Here is a 24,122-nt window from a genome sequence, read left to right on the forward strand (position 1 = left end):
TTTGTAATTAATATAAGCATCTGAGTGATTATTTTATAAGCAGGACAAGGGACTGCAGGGGACTGGTGGGACCTGAGAAACTTCCAACTACATGTCAGTGTACTTTGAGATTTTTTTTTTTGAGAAAGGGTAACTTAGTTATCAGCAGTATAGTAAGTGTTGTAGGGAAGTCACATTTTGTTGTTATTGGTAAAATATTCAAAGATAATATATGAATGGATTATAATATTGAACATATCAGCTCTTCTCTTGAATTATCTTTAATTTTTATATGTATGTGTGTGTGTATATATATATATATATATGTGTGTGTGTGTGTGTGTGTATATGAGAGAGAGTACTCTATTACCAAAATCTCTTTTTTTACCAATAATTTTATGCCAAAAAAGTCAAGAAAACACATTTTCCAGGTCAATATAATATCATTTTTTCAAGTTTAATAACAAAAGAGGCAGAAAATTCTTAAACTGTCAACAGTTCCTTTTTGTGTCAAAGTATTAGTTAAATATGAGAGCAAACAATGGCAGCAAGAATAAAACCTTTGTGTTTCTAAATATGGACTGTGGGAAACATGAGCTGAGCAGGCAGGAGCAAGGATTGCCAGGCTATTGGGGCAAACCAGGTAAAGTCAGTAGGGCTTCCACAGCTTACTCTTAATTCTGTCTACTATGACATCTTCCTTCTAGACTATTTTTTTTATAATTATCAAACTCAATCCTCTTTCACGATAAAGATGCTCTTTTATTATTACTTGAGAAAAATTAGAGAAATAATATTAAGACATTTTGGAATTAAGGGAAATATCAACAAAAAGAATAAATTGGAAATGATATCAGAAGAATTCCTTTATGTGAAAATAACATAGAAAGTAACAATGAATATGAGTTGGATGTGCTGTAATTAAATTGCAAAGAAAGCATGTAGAACCAGACATCATGAGCATTTGACCAATAGATCATAGCGATAGTGAGCAGTCTTAAGATGTCACCCAGTTAAAAGAATGATTAAGAGATGAGACACACTGAGTGAAAAGTCTCTGTTGTGTTGCTCATCCATCACATCTTTATTTAATCTCATAATTTATAGGGTGATAGGATAATCTTGCTGTGTAGTCTCAGAGGCTTTGTAAGTTGGGAAGACTCATTTACTGCATTTTTTTCTGCCTTTTCATTTTTGCAGGATGTTTTTTTCACAGCTTAAAAAGAACATTCCATGATTAATGCTTGGAATCCTGCCTGTGGCTTCTATATAGAAATTTATAACTGTGACAAGGGTTGAGGTATTCATCTATCTTTATGACTCATTTACACCAGAATAAAACCTTTACTTTGTTACAGATAAATTTCAATAAAATGGATTGTATCCATTAAGAAATAAGCACTGAACCTCCCTTCAAGCAGCACGCTTGTCTTACAGTTTTCAAGAAGACTCATGAAATGCATTTACTGCTTGTAAACTGATTCTGACATTTTTCACATACTTCTCTTACACTAAGTGTCAATCTCCTGCTTGGCTTTTGGGGTCATTATGCTGTTGTTATATGGCATGCTTCAGTAAACTGACACACTAAGAGCGCTCCAGGCACGGCCATTCATGCCAGCAGGAGGCTTTAAAAGAAGACCGTAGATTTTTGGACTTTGAGAGAATGAGGATGCCTTTGAGAGAATCTGTGCCCTGTGGGAGAAAAGGATCAGTGGGAGAGACAGCATTATTGGCTAGGAGAGGTAAAGAATGGTCTGGGCTCACAAGTTGGCTTCATTCAAAAGACATGTTGTCATTAGCAATTTCAAGTGTGGTGATGGTTTGTATTCCTGTCCCTGGAAGTGTTCAGAAGCCCCAGGGTATAGAATGAAACAAAAAGTGACAGGCTTATATGGAAGAAAATGAAAAGTTTGTTTAAGGCCGAGGAAAGATTCCTGAAGAAGGTATTTATTAACTTAATGGCTCTTGCACATAACTGATTTATGTCTCCTCCAGAAAGTCATTTCAGCAGAGGCAAAGGAAGGAAGAACACACACATTCAGACATCGAGAGTTTGGCTTCAATGCTGTCTGTCTCTAGTCTATAAAGTCCATAGTCAATCAACTAAAAGCCTTGATGAAACAAAATGTAAGTGTCTCAAACAGTTAATGTGGTTAGTATACTTTACATAAAACAATAATATTCAGGACTAATTGGAGTTTTCTTTAAGATAAATATTTTATGCTTTTAGTTATCTTTTCTTCTTTGTTTTTCATTCAGAACCTAATCTAGATTAATGGTATAGGAAGTATTTAATATAAGAAGATATAACTGTATTTAAAACTCAGTTGGTCCAAACAAAAGACATGGTTGTTACATGTGTAGTGTGTATTTAGAAAAACACAGACATGAACTGACAAGCCGGTAGGGTATCTTAGGACCTGCTTTAAACGATGCCTGTGTGTGCGACAGGCTAGGGAAGATTCCATAAAAAAAAATACAGACATGATTTTGTTACTGTTTAAGTTACTCTAGTGATCATTCAATTTTAAGGTAAGATTGTCTAATGCTCCATGAGAACATTTTCTCTTTGGAGGCCAGGACAGTGAGTGATCTTACTGAAAAGATCAGTGAGTGATACAGAGACATCAGCAGAGTGCCAAACAATGCACAAGGCCGAGGAAGCAGGTCAAGAACTGAAAATCAAATTCCCTATTTGAAAATAACTTGTTTTTGCTTTTCACAATTGCACCTCAAAAATTACACATTTATAGAAGTGTGAACTCATCTTACAACTTTATCAATCATGAATGGCCCCTTTTCTTCAGCACTGAAGATGAATTACTTCATGCACATAGACACGGTTCTTAAGAAAAAAATAAATGAATCTTGCCTTACAAACTCTTCCAACTCTTGAAAGAATGCTTCTGTCAGATGTGCTGCCTTCCTGAGATGATTCCCGAAAGAAGAAATATATTTTATCATCATCTGGATTATAAGTGTCTGGAATGGGGAATGTTCCAATAAATTTTGCTCCTGTTTGGAAAATAAAGAGAGTTACAAGTTAAAACAATAAGATAATTCAGCCAGAATCACCTCTGGGTCTTCTGTATATGAAACAACTAGCAGAATTTTCAAAATGTGATCTGAGAGTCGAATGTAGGAAACAAGATGTGCAGATAAACATGGTACAGTGTGGGAGCATGTGGGAGCACAAATAGTGATTGAACAAGTCTGTGAGGAATTTCAGGGGTGGGTGAAAAATTGATTGGGGGGATACAACTGTTAGTGATTTCCACTAAATTAGTCATTGGCCATATAATCAGAAGAATATATTCTGAGAAATGCATTATTCAATGATTTCATTATTACTATGCAAATACGATAGAAATTACAGGAATATAACTGGCCATGATGTCACTAGGCAATATAATCTTATGAGATTGTATTGTATACAGCACATATATTGTGTATTCTCTAGCAAATCAAGCTTGTCTGAAGATCAGAGGGCAAAGTCAGCCACTAGTTAGCAGTGGTGGCACACTCCTTTAATCCCAGCACTTGGGATCTCATGCCTTTCATTTCAGCACTAGGGAGCTTGAGACAGGAAGTGATATGGCTGGCCAGAGAAAAGAAATATAAGGCGGGAAGAGACAGGAGCTCCTTCCTTTTTGCCTGAGGATTTCGTAGAGATAAGAACTAGTGGTAGGCTGTTTTGTTTCTCTGATCTTTCAGTTTTCACAATGATCTCTGACTCTGGGAATTTTTTTTAAGACAAATTAGAATTTGCACAATACATGGTCGGTTGTTGACCAAATGAAGTGCAGATAACTTACCTTGAAAGTTTTTCGCATCTAAATATTCTATGATTTTATGTCCTCTCTATGAAGAGACTACCTCTTTACAATAACCATGTGATTTTAATGAACGTAGGGAAACCCAAGATGACATTGATTATGAAAATTGTGATATTCTTTACTGTACTGTGTGAATTCACCAGAGGTGGGATAAAGATAACCAATACAGCCTAGGTGATCTCCAGCACATGCCCTAGAGATCCACTTTCTGTGTTTATATTGTAAAGGTGATCTCAGGCAATTTTGTACACATGATCTTAGTCAAAAGTCCAAGAGGCTAGCTATGTGTCAGGTTTTTTTTTTACACATAACACGAGGCGCCTAATGTTATTTGTCTAGTAATACTGAATAATATCTACTAGTGAGTTAATGCACACAAAAGCACTGAGCAACTGCTGGTGTCTGACATTCAATAAATGTGAATTATAGTTAGCCCTGGTAGCACAGATTTGTAACATCAGGTACTCTGGAGGCTAAAGCTAGAACACAAGTGCAAGGTATACACCACAGTGAGTACAAGACACAACTCTGCAGTTTAGTGAGATTCTGTCTCCAAAAAAGAAAACACACAAGGACTGGAGACACCTCAGTGGTGAAGCAGTTTGTAAACATGTGTTAAGTCTGGGTCCCATCACCAGGGTTAGTACCACAAAAATCACAAAGCAAGGGAAAGACCAGAGTGGTTTGTTAAGATGGAGGTAGTGAGGATGGTGAGCACCATGGTTATGAGCACAATGTGTCTGGGAAACCTGAGTACATCACACCCTTGCAGGAGTGCCATAAAGTTATTCAAAGTTAACAAATCCTGTCTGTTCTAACCGAGAAAGGCAGCCCTGTTAAGTGGCCAGGGACAATGTCCTTGCAGCCCAAAGGAAAACCCCCTTGGTGCTACTTCCGAATCAGATAAAGTTTCCGAACACCTGGTTTAGAAAGAAATGAGCAGTTCAGGTTGTTGTTTTGTTTAACTGTAAGTTAGCCTGATATCAAATCTGTACTTGGCTCAGAAGTAATGTTTTGAATAAAAACAAAGAAAATAAGCATGGTTCTTGAGCACTAGAGGAAGCAATTGAGTTAAATAGAATATGCGAGGCACCTTGGAGAATCAAAACACTGGACACTCAGGATGCAGAAGAAAGGAGATAAAACATCACATTGTTTTGGATGCTTTCTTCCCAAGTCTATGATTTTCATGTATCCCAGGAGTTCTGAAAAAAATTATTCTCCAGAAAATGGATGGCAATTGACCAAAGGTCTCATAAAGTAAGCTTCATAGTAGTCTTCTTCAAATGGCACGTTGGCACACACCTGTAATCCCAGCACTTAGGAGGCAGAGACTGGTAGGTCAGGAATGCAAGACCAATGTTGGCTCAAAACAAAACACACACGCACACACTCAGGTGCACACACTCATGTGAACAGGCACACGTGCACACATCAAGTAATGAGTAGTTCTGTTATCAGCCCCGCCTCTCCTAACCAACCATTGGTTTCCTATCTAATCTCTTTTTGACCTAGGAAAGGAGAAGAGAGAGATGCCTGCACAGACTTCTCTTTATTCCTTATTATTTCCCAATGGACTCTTATAGTCCTCACAATCCAGCTTTGGTCAAGACCCAGAGTATTACCTGAAAGTTATTTTTAGAAAAGCAGAGAAGACTTGGAAATTTTTACTCTTGGATTTATCTTAAATTGGCAAGGCTTAATCACATTTCCACTCAGGGTTTTGGTCTCCCCACTACCAGGTACACATTCTAGTTGCTGATAAATGGCAATTTCAGGCCATAAGCAAAGTAAAAACAATCCCTTTTACTAGCAAATGAACTCTTTTGACTTGTTATTTAAATATTAGTTTTAAAGAAGCATCATAGCATCTCCAATCCCAGCATAGAGGAGATAAAAGTCAAGAATGTTGTTGCCTAAGTAGCAAGTCTAAGACCAGTTTAATTACGGAAACCCTGTTTCAAACAGGCACTCAGACAAACAAATCAACAGATACTGGAAAACATCACAGTGCTTTTTTCTATACACGGAATTAAGACATCAACAAATTAATGAAAATAAATACTACTAGTGCCTAGGACTTCTAGGATTAAATGATAATTAATCAGCAAGAACTGATGTCAGTCTTCATCTGAAGTAGGTAAATATTTGCATATGTAATGACATGGCTAAGAAAACCACTTCTGATGCTCCAGTTGCTTTAAAAGGAGCATCAATAGTAGGGCAGTAGTGGCGTATGCCTTTAATCTCAGCACTCATCAGGCAGAGGCAGATGGATCTCTGTGAGTTTGCAGCCAGCATGATCTACAGAGTGAGTTCCAGGACAGCTTGGAACCCTGTTAAGCAGAGGGAAATAAAAAGGAGCACCAATGTGGAAAATGATAGCATTTCTATAGACATAGATCAAGAATGGATAATACTCTACAGAATGCTTTAACAGTCTCTAATGCAGTGCTGCCAAACTAGTTGAAAATCTCCAGTTATAGTTAAGAGATGTGGACATTAAAAGAAAACAACCCTTTATGAGATGCTTTTAATCATCTGAGTTTACAAGTCATTATCATGGATATGACCACTCTGTAGATGGAGAAAGAGAATAGCTTGACCTACTAGATGTATGACTGAATGAGAGAGCAAGGACTGAGTAAGTAAATATTTAGTACTTAGGGTAAGCTCAAAGTGGGTCAAGACAAATGATTTAGAAATCATTGAAATATGATTGGCCGTCTTTATTTAGATAAGTACAAGGTCTTAAAACAGACATTCATGGGAGCATAATAGATTGTAGCACTGAAATGTTACACAGGCATCATGATGACTCTTGAAATGTTACTATATTTTTGGATCTATGTAACTGACATTAGTTTATTTCTTAATTTTAATTTATCATTTTATTTCATTCTCTTCTCTTTTATTCTACTGTGTGCATGGGTGTTTTACTGGCATGTATATCTGTGTACCACTTGCATGCATGCTGCACACAGAGGCCAGAATATGGCCTTGGATCCCCTGGAACTGAAGTTGCCTTTGATTGTGAGCTACTTATTATGTTGATGTTCGGAACTGAACCCAGATCCTCTGGAACAGCAGCCAATGATCTTTAATGCTGTGCCATCTCTCTAGCTCCTTGACATAAATTTATAATGAAAACTTAAAATCATGGGATATTTATACAGTTGTACAAAATTCACATTCTTGCCAGGTGTGATGACATACACTTTTAATCCCTGTAGTCAGGTATGGGAGGTAGGGAGTGGTCTTGGGAAGAGGCAGGAAGATCTCTATGAGTTTGGGGCCAACCTGGTCTACATAGTGAGTTCTAGGACAGCCAGAGCTACATAGTGAAACCCTGTGTCAAAACAAAACAAAACAAAAACAAACTAACCAACCGACCCCACAAAAAAACCCCTCAAAATTTACAATCCTTTCTCTAGAAAGAAAATGAAGACTTCATAATTTCAAACAGAAAAGTACAAAGTAATAGGAAGACTAAATGAAAGGAGAAAATTGTTTATAAATTATCCTTCAAGCTCGGCATGCTTACTCCAACCTGTAACCCCAGCACTTTGAATGATGATACAGGGAGATTGCTATGAGTTCAAGGCAATCTTAGCCCACATAGGAAGTCCTAGGCTAGTCTGGGCTATAGAATGATGCCCTCTATCAACAAATTAATTAATTAAAAAAGGGTTTGAAGAGGAGCAGATGGGAAGGTGGGAAAATGATCACCTGAGCTGATCTGAGCCAATTGGCAATCACTTCCTTTACAAAAACAAACAGTGTGGAAAGAAGAGTCGGATGCAGAAGTTCTGAAGAAAGTTCAGACATATGGCGTATGGTGAGACGGTGCTGCGGGCATGCACTGGGCAACCTTTTTGAAAAGGAATATCAACATGAAGGTGCTGCCAGAGAGCACCCTCGGAAACGACCACTAGGAAGTGTGAAATCAACCCACACTTCAAGAATCTGTATGACACCAAGGGAGGAGGGGATCACTGCATTGCAAGCGCTGATCCTTTAGCTGTGAGATAACATATACCATGCAACATACATGACTTTGTGGTATTCAGCCATCACTGATTTTTATTGAGTTCTTAAATGTGGTTTTTTTTACAAGTCTTGGAAGAAAACTGGTTTTGAGGGGAATGGTGGGAAAGACGAAGCCAAATGTTTATTATATGAAGAAATCTAATTATGGAAAAAAAGAGTGAGTATCAAGTAGTACTCTGTTCTGTGATTTAAACAATAAACATACTTACAAGCTAAAAATAAGTACAAGTTTTGGGAATAGGGCATTTCTTTCTTGTAGATTACACTGAGGTCTTGTCTTAGAACATTATTGTTAGCATTTTATGATAGAAATTCTTTCCTGATTTGCTGCCAAATTTGGGTAAAAATAGCTATCATTTAATTAGTGCATGCTTGTTGAATTCAACCATTTAAAATCATAGCACTAGACACCTGGGCTTTATTATACAGCACCACCCCTCCCTCTGGCATTTAAAACACATGTCCTAAAAGGGACAGCATTTGAAACTATGTGTTTTCACAACTGAACTCCTAGCATGACACATGAGGAACTGCCAGAGTTGAAGATGACAAAAATTCAGCCTACAGAACACAGCATTTTTTTCTCCTACAAGCCTCTTTTCCACAGGGTGATCACACCTCCCCCAGTACTTAATTGACAGTGATTTTCTAATTGCCTCTTATTTCTTCTTATGTCTTCTTCTAGTCATTTTAACTTCTCCTTCCATGTGGGAGAATTCACAGACAACAGAGAGTCTCAACAGAAACTTTAAATTAAAATCCCCTCTAATATGGTAAAAATGAAAATTTAAAACAAAAGTTCCCAGCTACTCCAGAAAGAAAACAAAACCACATGCATCCAAGGTTCATTACTCCTTTTCATTTTCCAAGTGGTGACATTCTTTAGTTCCACCCTGAGATTCGAACAGAAATTCAACCCTGTTTGAGCAACTACGCTGACTTCTCCATCCATGTCCCTGTCTCTGTGTTTAAAGATTATGATGTATTTAAAAGTTGTGTTGATGGGGAATGGGATCAGCTTGAACTTTACCTAGAACTGCCCAAAGGGTTTCAGTTTTGTTGTTCTATATTCTGGTAGCTCATTTAAGAGGGGACTTCATATCTCAAGGAAGAACTCAGCACTGAGGAATCATGCTTCTTGAGTCATGAGAGAGTGCTGCAGGCAGTCCTAAGGAGAGTCTTAACAGATGAGAGGTTAGCTGTTCTCACTCTGGCTGCTGCCAAGTGGGGCGCAGGGCACAACATGGTGTGCATTTAAGGGTTTTAAACTCCCTAAGTGGTCCAGCAGCTAAAATCTACTGAAAAAAAATTCATGATCATCATGTTAAAAATAATTGTTCAGTATATATATATATATATATATATATATCTTAAAAATTAATGAATTATTACATTTCCTTTTTATATTTTACTTAATCTAAATGTTGTATTGGGTTTAAAAGAATTTAGCTTACCACATGCATATAAAAAGTGAGAATCTGAACTGAAAATAGAGGCAAGCAGAGAAAGCAGAGCTTGACGCAGGATCCTCAATGTAGCTCCCAAGACGGAGATGACACACTGATGTCATGACATGTACAGAGTGGAAGCCACATTCAGCACTGAGCTACTTGATAATTGATTACCCATCATTCCTTACCCAATAGTACTCTTGTGAACCACAACAGCAAGTTTCACATCCACATGCAATGCAAATAATAAAGAAAATTCACAAATGCATTGCTGTATGTAATTGTAGGAGAGTGTACATATATTAATAAGCAACAATAATTTAAACCGGTCATATCTAAAGACATTTCTGCGTTGATGGGAATTTTTTATATTTATCCTCTTCAGAATGATGTTGTTCTCCAGATGAGATGACCACTGAACTGCTGACATATGGTTAGAAAAAAATAAGAAAGCAAATGCATTAGTGGTAGGCATTGAACCTAGGCTCTGTGGGTGGTGGATCTACACTCCTGAGGCACATGCCCAGCTCTGCTTGATTTTTATTAATGCTATTTGAAATTTAAATCTCTATTAGTGGCTAGTGTTTATCATACTGGATGTCTGAATCTTGAACAGAACAGCCCATGTCTCTAGGCATTCTGTGCCAGATCCAGAGTTAATTCAGAAATTGCTTTTATTCCTACAACTACTACAAAAAGGCAGTCAATGTTCCAATTTTGAGCAAGCTAGAAGACCTGAATGTATCCCTCTGATGACTGCATCTCAATTTGTGAAGTATGAGGTTAAAAAAAAAAGTAGTTTATAAGTTAACATTCATTCCCATCAATTAAAACAATTCATCTGTGTTCTAGTCTTTACATTCCTAACTCAGCCAGGAATCCCACTAGCTTTTGTCATTGGGCCATGTTCTGAATGTGTGTACAAAATGGCCATTTCTCATGACAGAGGATAGAAATGCTCCCTAACAAAGCCAATATTTTGCCTTCATCCATCAGTTCTCTCCTCGTTATTAGGAGTGCTACACAGTTTCTATAATTTCTTCCTTTGCTCTGACTTGATTTCCATGGACCAAGGAAGTCCTGGCTGGGTCTCTGCAAGCAGTGTGTTCCTTGAACTCTACTTTCCTTCGCTCAGCAAATGTCTGACCTATTGCTCATACTTACACAGTTCTGCCCAGACTGCGGTGGTCTTTCCCACTGCTGCTGATCTAAACACATTTTCTCTGTCAGTCTTAGCTGTTGCTGCTAGACCCACATCCTTCCTTGGTTTGCTTTAGCCCTACACGGAACGTAGACATGGGACGGACTGTGAAGACACTACAAGAGCATGGGCTCTTGCTTGTGCAGCCAATCCTGTGTCACATACACTAGAAAGAGTTTATCATTCAGAGCCAGTCAGATACATTTTAGTTTCAATCTTACGTGAACCTTCTAGTTAAGTATCCAAGTATCTGAAAGTCACAAGCAAATAGTAATTTTCTTAAGATTGAGTCATTAAACAAAATTACACTGTAAAAGTGTCCAAGATAATGCCTAACATGTATGTTATCTAAAAAATGAAAAGGAAGAGATGAAAGTGAAGGTAATTAGTAAACAATTAAATGGGGGCAATAAAATCTCTATGCGGCAATGGGCCTTGCAGGAGACAGTGGCCCTGGAAAGAGCAAGGTCAACAGCAGGCTTGAAGGAAGAGGAGGTGCTCACTGACAGATTAGATAAAGGAGTTAGAGGGGAGGAAGGGATCAAAGATAAGTACAAGGTAAATAGGTGGAGGAAGCTCAGAAAATTGAGAGAGATAGCACCAGGAATCTGGCACTGAGGGGCAGCTGAAATGAAAAACAATATATTAAAAAATTACTTGCAGATTTTTAGATAAAATGAAAGGTCATTAAAAGACCAAAACCCAGAGCAAGCATGATGGTTAATCTGGATTGTCATCTTGGTGGCATAAATAATCATATCCTCCTAACTATTGCTACCTTTGTTTCTATTCCCTCTCATTTATATTCATTCTCTTAAAGGACTGTTCCTCCTATCCACACCATTGTCTTTTAAACACACACACACTTTTCCTTATTAAAAAGTAAAATCATCAATAACTTTCCTTGAAAACAGGAAAATGTTTTCAGCCTTCTTGTTCACTATGCTGACATTCTATGCTTAGCACACCTTCCTTGTCCCTGGGCTCACCCACCTTCCTCTGCCTGTCTAAGTAGGTGCATTGGGTGGAGTAGCACTCCATATGCAAAAGTCTTGGAAGTTGTTTATTAGGGAAATGCCAGGCCATTTGATAGGTATCCCATTGTGTAATTCTATTTAAATAGCAATAACAATAATAGCATTTTAGGCAAATAAAAAATTGCACACAGACTTCTTTATGGACATGTCATGATCAAGAATGACTAGATTATCTCCTAACAGACTCTCCCTTTGAGAACATTTGCCATTCCTAAATAGAGAGATGCAACTTTATGCTTTATTTTAAAACCCCAAGAATATTTATCTAAGCAGGTGTCAAAGGGGCAATCTACGAAGTTGCTCTCAAATCAAGTAATTCCAAAAACCCATTAACTTTTAGGAGATTTTTCTTTTTGGCCACTTTGGAAATCACTTTACTGTGTAAACAAACTGATTTACAGGTTTTGACAAAAGGAATGTTTTAAAGTGTCTATCCTTTTGTTTATATAGTCACTATTCAAAAGTCACTCACAGATAGGAAGATAGTCCCTAGGAAATCTCTGGCTGGGCCTGCTCTGCTAAACTCACTAATTTTGGTGGGAATAGTAAACGTGACCTGATTGTTTAAATAAAATTGTGGGGTTTTCCCCCCACCCGGCAAATGGAATAAAAGCAAGATAGTGGGTAAAATTGTCTTGTATTAGTCCTTGAAGTAGCCACATAAATTTTTTGGGATTTTTTTTCCAGCATTTAAAACCACAAATACCATATAATATTTAAATAAAATAATAATTAAACAAACCAATATTATTATCAATATTTTAAAATCTTGGAGTGCTGTTTCTCTTAAAACCAAACATAAATTTTAGCAGCAGAATTGAACATTAAATTTATCTATGCTAGAACATGATAAGAAATGGAAAGTGCTAATTGCTCTGGTCTATACATAGTGTATATAATTATTAAAACATATATAATTTTATGTGGAAATTAAAGTACAACAAAGAAGTTAGCATTGCTATCTATCTCCTTTCTATTGAGAAATAAGCTTGGTAATTAAAACATAGAATCCAGGTTGCCAGCATAAAGCCAGCTCTGCTGCTGAGAGATTGTGAGACTGTGATCAACTCACTGAACTTTTCACATCTACACTTTACTCATCCTTAAAAATAAAGTGTTAAAGTGATAATGTCTCAAATGTCATTGTGAACCTTAAAAAATAACACATTTATTATAGCACAAGGAGTGCCAAGGATATAGAACATATCAGCTATTCACACACATACACACACACACACACACACACACACACACACACACACACACACACACACACACACACACTGGAGATTTGTCTAATTTGATGTGAAATCATTTCAAATGTATTTTTAAGTGCTGAACGAAATCAGCTCTCCCCAAACCCATCTGAGTGCATAATAATGAGCTCCTTGCTTTTCCAAAAGCAAAATCAAAACAAACAGAAGAGAAACATCACTAACCATTGAGCCAGTAGTGTTCCGAAATGTCAGTTCTGATGTAATGGTGGTCCTGTGTCAGCCCAAGGGACCTCGTGAACGCAGTGTCTTTGCCAAGGAAATCCGAAGCTGTTCCAGAGTAGAGGTACTCATCTGCAAGGAGCAAAGCAAACGGGACTGCTGAGATGACGGAACCAGCGGTCCACAGGACACCCAGTGTGAGCACTCAACACCAGAGCATGTGCATCACATAGTTCCCAGATTTTGAAGAATTAGCTTAGGTGGAGAAGTAACTCGGTTAACTGATAAGCAGAGCCTAGAAAGCTGAATCTTCACACAGGCTGAGAGCTTCTGATTTAACCGGGGTGGCATGCACTGACTCCTCTTTAGATATACTCTTTAACATTTATCTATACTAAGCAGAGAAACATCATATTTAGGAGTTTGTTTTTGTAGCAACTCTCACAATATTAGAAATTCAATGTCCAAAGGAGAACAGATGGCCTAATTATTATTTACTTCACTGATACAACCTCGGGGACCACAGTTTTTCTTTGTCCAGCCCCTGCTGAAAGGGAATTTTCAACGCTGAGGTCATTCCTTGTAATTATAACATGTTGCATTCCTTGAGATGACCATGTCTCTAAAGCTCTGATAAACAAAGGAAAGATTGTGCTCTTGCTGCATCCTAAACTTCGGATTCTATATTAAATGAAGTGAGTGTCTCATCAAGGAGAGAAGCAGGGATAATAGAGAGGAGAGGAAGAGAAGGGAGAGGAGAAAGGAGAGAGTGGGAGGTGGAATCAGGGAGAAGCTGCAGAAGGTGAGGAGGAGGAGGAGAGAGAGGAAGCACAGAAACATAGGGGTGGAAGAAGAAAGAGCAGGAACCCAGGGAAAGAGATAAAGAGGCGCAAGTGGGAGGGCTTCAGAGATCAATGTCCTCTGTTTGCATTGCTTGTCAGAGCACTGGGGAGCAGGCAGGAAGGAGGCTCTCCCTGCAGCATGGTATGTTGTACTTTTGAGAGCTCAGACTCTGCTATTTCAAGAGACTTTTACAGGAAGCTTCTTTGGGTTACACCCAAAAACATACAGTAAAAATGGCTAATCTGCATAGGTCATTTCAATTTCTTACATAATGGACAAAAACAAGATTGTCATTGAAATGTAACTTATTTTTGGAAGCATAGTCTTCAAATTCTCTCTGAATGTGAAATGATGGAAAGACTTTCTAAATCCCCTGTTATGTCTAATAGCAATTCACTGGCCCTCTTGGAATGATCCAGCCTCAATGTCAGTACCCAGTGACTAAAGGAAACAAAACTCAAGTGAAACCCAGTGACACAAGGTTGGGGCAGGTAGCATGCCATCTCCACCATTGAAAGACATTTCTCAAACATATCAGATAAATGCGAATTTTTTTATTGTGAATTAAAAATTTTAAGACATAGAGGAACAAACGATAATGTCAATGAAAAGCTTACGAGGAACCTAAGAGAAAAGGAAGCAATGTATCATTTGAAATATATTATATTGCTAGCACGTCAATATTTTGCCAGACAAAGTGTGTTTTAGCCATAATTTTGATCTGCACATCCACATTTCAAAACTGTCATGTTTATTTTCAGAGTTATACAGGGATTCCTAAGAGGGGTCATCCACATCCACAATGTGTTTTTGTTTTGTTTTGTTTTTTATTAAGGATGCATCAATACTGTTTAACAGACAAAAATCATCTATGGCATCTACTGAGAAGAAATGAACATGGGTTGTATAATTTCAAAACAGACACTCACTTCAAAGCAAAATTCCTAATTCCCACCATGTGGAAATTAAAATGTCATGGTGCTTCACTCTTACCATCCACTCAAACATTTGATAGATGAGCTAAATAAGAAGAGACTAAAATCATGAACCATCCAGAGAAAGGCTTATTTATGATGTTTAAGATTCAGGGATCCTGCTGATGGTCTTCAAAGCACAAGTTAGACAATACAGCACTATCTTCTTTCAACCAGACAGTCTTTTCTATGAGAATTTAAGATACAGGCAAATACAAAGCCAATAAAAAGGGCTACACGTGTGAGCAAACAAACAAAAAAAGAAAGAAAGAAAGAAAAAGACAAGCCCATCACATTTCAGTTAATGGAAATATGGGAGAAAAGATGCTTAGACATTATATGCTTAGCCATTATATAACTGTATTTATACCTTTATTCATTTACCTACTTAAGAATTGCTATATGAGACACCCTTTCTGAGTAAAGAACGGTTAAAGCTGAGTATTAGAAAAATACCAGGTGGGTAAAAGTTTTTTCGAACAAAGAAGTAGGATATTTGCATTAGCGAGAGTTCAGTCAGACGTTTGTTTAGAAAGCCTCTGTGCAGACATGAAGGAATGCTGCCACCGCCTTCACTTCATGGATGATGATGCTCATATAGAGACTGGCACCAACATGTGGGGAAGGGCTAATCCAAAATTATCTTCAATTCAGTCAGAAAATGTGCTTCAGTCTACACAGGCCTTTTCAGAAAGTCACTCAGACAGAAGACTTGTTTGCACTGATCTTACCTGTCATTACTGAAGCAAAAGGCTGCTGCGGATCAAAGGGACATTTCAGTCTGCCAGACTCCAAGCTGTGCATGTCTAGTTTAAATATGAGTTCCTGTGGTAAGAAACACAATGACGTTTTTAAATGTATCACAGTCAGCAAGAACAGAGCAGATAAGAATTGGTTCCCATTCATTAACTGGACAAAAATGAACTGAGCACACAGCGCAGGCGTCGTGCTGTGACTTAACTCTTTAGGCACCCTTGCATCTTGCAAGAGTCCACGCTGAGGTTTGTTTCTTTTCTCCAAAGAGGTTCCACAAGTGTTCAAGTTGAAGTAACACTTTGCTCAAAATGCATTTTGTCTCGACCACTGTCAGTAAAAATACAACACGAAATACCAGTATTTTCAAAAATTACCTTTTTTCTTGTGTACATCGTGTATGTGTGTGTCTATTTTAGCATGTGTGTGCACATATTCACAAGGGTGCTTGCACACTTGTGTGATCATAACTGTGGAGGTCAGACATTATGACAGGTGACTTCCTTAGTTGTGCTCTACCTTATTTTTTGGGACAGTGTTTCACATTGAACCTCGAGCTCACAAATTTGGCTAGAGTGTCTGGCCAGCAAGCTCAGGGACCACATGTCTCCATGTTGTCAGTGCTGAGATCACAGACATGTGTATGAGTGCAGCATTTGTGCATGAAGCAGTTTGTAGGGACCTGAGTTTAGATCTTCACACAAGAAGCATGTTACCAGCTGAGTCATACTCTTAGCACAAGTTTAATAACTTACTTAGGCTAATAAAACCAGAACTTCTCCCACTATTTAAACCGGCCCCCCCCCCTGTGTGTGTGTGTGTGTGTGTGTGTGTGTGTGTGTGTGTGTGTCTGTGTGTGTCTGTGTGTGACTGTATGTTCCATTGAGCAACATGTGTGGAGGTCAGAGGATAATCTCAGAGGCTGGTCCTCATCTTCCACCTTGTTTGAGACAAAGTGTGGGCCATGAGCTTCTGAAGATGCTCTTGCCTCCACTTCTGACCTCACAGCAGGAAGCACTGAGATTACAGAGCTTTGTGTGGGTGTCTGTGGGTCCTGGAGATCTGAACACTGCTCTTCACACCTGTGCAGCGATAGTGTTTTCCCAATTATTCATTTCCCAACCTCCAAATTAACTTTTAAGAAATAAATTTGTTTTCTGGCATGGTGGTTCATACCTGTGAGTCCGGTACCTGGGAAGTAGAGGCAGGAAAATCAGGAAGTCTGGACCAGTTTTTGATACACAAAGAATTTTGTAATACTCTGTGTCAAAAACTAAATAAAACAAAACCTCCAAAATTTTGTTATGTAGTATTTGCATTTCAGCATGATAATTATTATTTGTGTAACTAAGCATTTTCTATTATACCAAATTATCTAAGACTGGTGACTTTTAAAAATGCTTAATGACATACAAGTGTCCTCAAATAGGCGGTTCATTTTTAGGGATGTTGACACATGTGGTGAAAAAATCCTCTTGTAATATTTTCACTATTATGAAAACACTGCGCACAAAAGACACATAGTTATTTTGGCAGAAGCATCTACTTTTATAATAGTGGCCACAGACAGAATGACATTGGCAGACTTTTGATATTCAGAGGAAAATCATCTTATGCAGAACTTTCCAAGAAAAATATGCATGCATAATGAACACAGCCCCATGATCCCCAGTGTCTCATAACAACGGCAACAGCACCTTCCAGCAGCTAGGGAGATGACTCAGCCAGTGTGTCGGACGAGAAACCCACACTGCAAGCATTCTGCACAGCATATCCTTTTAGAGCAGGTCACTCTTACATCAAGAAAGAACCACACACTGCTATTATATAGAAAGCAGGCCATGAAGCAGAAAGGACAGAGGACACCAGGTTAATTCCTGAATTATGCTGTCCTCTTTTTTTTTGAGATCTTTTCCTCTTCTTTTGAACAAAGCTAATAGTAATTACTGTCTCACTAAAAAGTAGTAACAGCAATTTAAATGAGGCTGGTTAGAAATTGTTATTCCATCAAATTAAAACAGACAGGTTTAATGCAAATAATGACACCTAATAGTTGAAAAGGATATTAATAAAGATATAGGCACTTGCTCACACACCGTCTACTGAATTCTCACCCCAAATCTTCAGTGTAACTACATTAACAATAAGTCCAGTTTTGCACATGGAACTGTCAGGGCAGAAGGGCTCTGTACTTGGCTCAGTGTCGTACAGCTATGGCTAGGAACTTATACAATCTCAGAATTTCAAACTCATGGATTTAAACATTTGTGGATATATAGTCTCAATGTGATCTTGTGACATGATCAGACCCAACAGCCTTTACTTGAGGTCACTTAAGGAAGAATTATAGTGGACCTTAGACACAGAAAAAAGCCTCAGTAAGAATGCACTATGCTTCCCAACTGTGACTGGGGAGTGACTGGGCTGAGGGAGGGGGAGGGCTGTAGATAGTGGCCTTCACAAATGTCTACTAATCATTAAAAGCACACTATTTTCCACTGGCTAAACAGACTTGCTGACTCTAAGGCATCAAATGGAATATTGGAAAGGGAAATCGAATTCTGATCATCTAGGAGAATGCCATAGTATTGGATAAACTGACAGTTGCGTAGAGCTTTGTTTTTAAATGCAACACTATTAAATTGCAAAGAGAAGCTCCAGTCTTTGTATTTGCGGGAGCTGAGGACAAGAACTTTCCTGATATCTCTTGGAGAAGGACACAGCAAGAGAGCAAGTCTTTCCGAATTAGCTCCAGGGAAAGAAAATGAAACTAACTGATGGTTTAATGCTTTTCTCAAGACAACATGGTTTGCATGAGACTCTAAGTTTCTAAACGGCCATGTTGTAGGATATGCTTCGTATAATCCCTTTAGTTTAGTTACTAAAACACTCCTCTCTGGACTGCACATATAGAAACATTGTTAGATGCTTGAAGATGACTCTGCAGTTAAGACGGCTCAATGCCACAAGTGTTGCAAAGCCCGACAAGAGTCCTCAGGACCCACATAATGGAAAGACACAGCCCTTTCCCCTAAAGTTGACCTTTGACCTCTACACGTGCTCCAAATTATGTAAATGGCCTGCACACACACACACACACACACACACACACACACACACACACACACACACGCACGCACTGAAATATAATAAAACATTTAAAAAAAAACACTGTTAGGGGAGTAAACAGAAAAGAGGCCCACAGGAAAAGACTAATTAATTACCCTATAAAACACACTGACTCTCAGCACACACCCCATTTGAAGATGAGCTGTTTAGCCCTAGAGGGGCAAGCTCTACTTTGACTTCTTTTTCTTTTTTTCTTTTGTGTTTTTAGACTTGAAGCTGGTCTCATCTAGCCCAGGCTGACCTTGAGCTGCAGACGCGATGCTGTCTTTGACATTCTCTGACCTTCCTACCTCTACCTCCCAACTACTGGAATTAGAGGTGCACACCACCATGCTCGGCAAATGCAGTTAATAGACAGTCATTAAAACATTCTCAGTGTTATAGAACATCAATATATGTACTATATTATGTACTATATATCATGATATACTTATAGAGATACATGCTATTTTATAAATTGCATGTATGCATATATATATATATAAATTATATAAAAATAAGAATATCTTTTTTTTTAAGAAAAGCCCTGACATGACATTATGAGACAAGGAATCTCCAAAGATGCCTTTGAGTTCATTTTCTGTTAGCCTTCTACTGCTGGGCATGGGGTGTACCCTTAAGAGTAGTTTGTTTTCCCAATGAGACTCCCTTGGAGTAAACTAAATTTTCATTTGCAAGTGGTTATTCAACTGGAGTTAGCTTCTGGGTTAGGGATGGAGGCAAGAGTCCACTTCCCCTTTCAGCTCCAGGACTTTAACTGATGCAGATCCGTGGGCTGCCCCAGTCTCTGTGAGAACATATGTGTGAGGATCATGTAGTCAATAACTGTTTTATTTGATACTTAAAATAACTCTATATGCATTTGCTCTTCTTGTTATCATGCTACTGAATAAAAACAAGCTTAGAAAGTTTATGTTATGTGCACAAAGTCATGGAGCTGGTAAAGAGGGAAGTTTAACTCTGGAAACTACTTGTTGAAGCGGTTGACAGTTGCCTTGACTTCCCTTCTGAGTTAAGATCCAGTCACCCTCTTGGAGTGCCATGATTAAAAGCAATATGTGCAATTACTAACTCATCACTTTCCCCACAAGCTTATCACTGGTATTATCCCACTAAATATGACACCTTCCAATTCCCTGCCAACTCCCTGGGGGTCATGTTAACTTTACTTCTTTATTCCTCTCATTGTGCCAAAAAAATCTGACTGGCTGACCCCAGTGGGAGGCTTCCTCCAACACTTCGCATGTACTGTTCCCTCTTCTCCTTCTCTTTCCAAGTAAGTTTATCTATTTGAAATGGAAAGGGTCTGTCAACTTCTAGAAATAAAATGTCTTAAAATTAATGAAACATAAAATTAGTGAGCCATAATTAAGCAGGTTGCCTGCTCTCCAGATCAGCTCAAAGTGCCAAGTCTCAGCATCCCTCTACTCTCATAATTCTCTTATTCTGAAAATTTGCAAATTGGACTGCCCAGGCCTTCCTGACAAGTCCCAAGCTAAGTAATTAGCTATATCTAAATTCCCTTTCAGGGAGCTTGACTTTAAGAGTTAGAGAACACTGTTTGCTTCCCTGGGCAGGTTGTGAGTTCGGCCTTTAGCCTCAGGCCTAAATACACACCCAAGCTGTGGGGTGCTCATGTAATTATCCCCTGTGCTACCGTTATATATTGTCCTTTATCAAAGCCAGGCGGGAGAGCATTACACCAGCAACAAAGAATGATGATGGATTCAGTTGCCAAATCTCTGAGTGGTTCCAAACTTGACCACCAGGGCTGCTTTACTTTCAAGCAGTTGAGTCAAGGCTGGTTAGATGAGTCGGTTAGAGAGGAAAATCTGTCTGGCCACAGTTGTAGGTTTGATCTTGTCGTGCATCCATTAAATTAACATAAAGAAACCCTTTTCATAAGCCCAGACTTTGCTCTCGAGCACAAAGACTGCACATGTGTATGGTTATCCACAGGAAATACATGCATAAACATGAGGATGGTGCCCACAGAGAAACAGTATAGCGTACATGGCTGAAGCTCAGCTGGGGGTGCTGGCTTTGGACAGACACTGCCTTGGTTCAACTCACTGCTGGACTGTTTATGAGAGACCAACAAGAAACCATGTTTACTAACATATATATAAGGGATTACAATGGCACCAACCTCATGCTTGTGAATTTCTAGTGCAGAAAAAAATGCATGTAATGTTCATGACAATCTATGACACAGAGTACTTGAAAAAACTCATTTTAGTTAAAATTCTGGAATCTGCATGTTTCTCATTTGTTAGAAATGCTCAATGATATTTGAAATAAATTTATTTTAACTAATATATTATTTTATTTCTATCCCATTAGTTTAGTCCAGAAAACCCAATGATTTCAGTGTGAGTGAAAGTCTACATAGAGTCAAGAAAACTACTGGCATTCTATTTACTTAGAGTCCACTGTTGTTAATACATATTTCAGTTAACACATATATTAAGAACAAAATGAAGTTATTTATAAAATATAATTCTACTATAAGAGCATATATGTAAAATGCATTTCACAGCTTTATAATTTATAAACATATATGTAAATATGTGTGTATACAAATATCATTAAAATCGAAAGTGCAGGTACATGTAGCATCAATAAAAACAATTGCTTGTAATAGTTTATATTGTAAATTTTACTTCTCTCATTGAAGCAGGTTTAATAGAAAACATGTATTAGATGAGTAAAATGTATTAATGTATACTTTATAAAATGTTTAGAAACATGAATTCTTATATATCTCATAAGTTATGTTTACTCAAATTTGTATAATTTGTGGGACAGGCATAATAGTAAATTATATTTTCTACTGTTTCATTACCTCCTTGTTGACTCCAAGATCAATATATCCACATAGTGGATGAAATGCTCCAGTTCCACACACATAAACGTGGGTCTTATTATAGGGCTGCAGTACTCGGATGAAATTTGCACATTCTGTCTATTGGGTATAAAAGTGAGAAACATTGGTATAGGGTTAAAAGGTAATCCTTCATTTTCCTTGTTTTGAGAATGCATCAATTATCCACAAAAGAAAATACAGATTTATGAAAAAGGTTTGAACACTTGACTTAAAAAATGAAAAGCACATAAGAGATGGTGGCTGAAGGAGTGATTTTTAAAACATCTTGAAACTATACATTTGCAGCTAATTAAAGTATCAAGACACAAAGGTCTATATTTGTATTCAGTGAGACCCAGATAATGGATATACACAGACTGGGAATGACACAAATTATCACAGAGCACGAAATCTCTCTTCCTCTGATATGAACACATAACCAAACTTCTGAAAGTCCTACCATCTGTAATACCAACTGTCCAAAGTCCACCAAGCGAAACCCTGGACATACGTGTGCTTACTCCATCTGCATCCCTACCATAGAATCCCCTTCATTTTAGACACTGCAAAGCCTTTCAAATTAGATTATTTCCTGCTGGTCCTTTCCTCAACTTTTCTCATGAACATTTTTATTCCAGCAAATTGTCAAAGACTGACATTCTTTTTTGCACATGCTTATATCTAAAAATTTTTTTACATTGTTACTGTCTTCCAGATTATTTTCTATAATTGATTTACTAGTAAATAGCAAATCTCTGTTTTTTAGACCATTCATTCAGGTCATTATAGTTATATGAAGTTTACCTACTGTGAGTGAACCTTTAGCTCTACAAACTTGTTGAGAGCAATTTCTTTTTTCTTTAATTTCAGAGAGATAATCCAACAGTGTAGTCGAGGGCAGCCAAGAATTCAATAAGGTTCCCTTTAGGTTCAGAGCAGCCCCCAGCCTTAGACTGCCAAGTACTAGGATTAGAACTGTGGGACACCATGCCTAGATGGAAACACTTGCTTAACTATAAATGCATGATTCATGAGCCCACAGACCCACAGAACTCTTTGCATCCACTCTAGACATTTCTCCTGTATACAAGGCAGGCAAATGTTCAATTAAAATGTAAGAAACTGCGGGAAAAAAATCCAGTTTCTCCATTCCTGCCTGGCCAGGGACTCCTCACCAATAAAGCAGGGTCACTCTTGGGCAGTGGGAGATCCTGAATACAGAAGATGTTTCCAGAACACACATCTCATGACTCACAACTAATAGAGTGCTCCAGTTGTAAAACAGGATTCATACAAGATTACAGATGGCTTTGACCTTGCTCAACTGTTATCCTTCCTCCCAGAAAGGATAATCTGTCCTGTTTTAGGCAAATGATTACCAAAATAGGCTGTGGGAGAGACAAGTAGACCCTTAAGGCTGCAACAATTTCCTGACTCTTAAACCCCTCAGCTGTCTCTATATAGGGTCACAACCAGCTTTTACTCATGGAAGACGCCTCAATTTCTGGGTGAGAAAGGCTGGCTTTTGTTTCGTGTGCTAATAAACACAGTCCCACTACTAAGGTCAGACTCTTACGTGGTTCTGTCTCTATATTGCTGCCACAGACATCAACAACCCCCTGTAACTCCAGCTCCAGGGGGCCTGACATCCTCTTCTGGCTTCCATAGGCAACTGCATTCACATAGTGTACATACAGAAAAGCAGGCGCACATGCATACACATAAAACAAAAATAAATCAATCGTATTTACAAAAAGAAAAGGAGAGCAGTTGTGGTTTGTACCGACACACCAGTACTAGGGTGACTAACTCAGAGGGATGGATTCCGAAGGAAAACAGACTAACGATTTTGATCAGTGGAGACATAGTGACAGGAGGAAAGCCAGTGCAGAACGTAGAAAACCATTTGTGATCACCACATAAGTTTTCAGCATGGCGTCTGGTTAGGGAGGGAGGTTTATAGACCCCCAGCCTTTACTTTGCTTCCGCATATTCATCCTGTTACTTGGATTTTTTTTTTCTGCACCAGCAAGGGTACAGAGGCAGGAGATGAAAATTGTGTGGCTAGAATAAGGCGAATTCACTCACTTTATCTATCCAGTGCTTCCTCTTACCACCTAGTCACAGAATTTAGATGAAATTTTGAAGGATCTTAAAGAAATACTTGCATAAATAAATAGGTCAACACCCCTTCTGGGTATAAACTATAAAATCAGGATGATATGGGTCTATGTGAGGCAGCAGCACTATTGAAAAAGGCAAGTAGGGGCCAGCATGAAGTTTAAGATGTGTATGTGATATTTTAATGATCACAGAACAAAAGCCCTCAGAATCCTATCTAGACCATTCCCCATCATTACCTTTTCTAGGAGTCATTTTAGAATTCACTTTCCAGTTAGGCTGACGTGAAGTACAACATGGTATGCAGGAGTCCTGAATTACCTGCTATAGGTCAGAAAATGCCATCCCTGAAATGTTGTAGGGGTGTTGGCAGAGGGCAGCGCCCTAAGGAGCAGCATTAGTTGCCAAAGGGAAGGAGAGCTGTGATTCCATTATAAAAAGAT

The 24,122-nt window shown here is 38.3% G+C and overlaps 1 protein-coding gene across 1 annotated transcript in view; it reads right to left on the reverse strand.

Annotated features, from left to right (window-relative positions):
- Sema3d (semaphorin 3D) overlaps positions 1–24,122 on the reverse strand; it is a 195,264-nt gene that overhangs the window by 51,553 nt on the left and 119,589 nt on the right. The window contains exons 5-8 of the mRNA XM_052720847.1: positions 21,538–21,657; positions 15,542–15,635; positions 12,997–13,125; positions 2,855–2,997 (exon numbers count right to left, since the gene is read on the reverse strand). Coding sequence (XP_052576807.1) covers positions 2,855–2,997; positions 12,997–13,125; positions 15,542–15,635; positions 21,538–21,657 — 486 coding nt within the window. The remainder of the gene's footprint in view (positions 1–2,854; positions 2,998–12,996; positions 13,126–15,541; positions 15,636–21,537; positions 21,658–24,122) is intronic.

The sequence above is a fragment of the Peromyscus californicus genome, unplaced genomic scaffold (genome assembly GCF_007827085.1).
Source record: "Peromyscus californicus insignis strain IS unplaced genomic scaffold, ASM782708v3 Scaffold_6__1_contigs__length_162567912, whole genome shotgun sequence".
In the NCBI taxonomy this organism is placed as follows: Eukaryota; Metazoa; Chordata; class Mammalia; order Rodentia; family Cricetidae; genus Peromyscus; species Peromyscus californicus.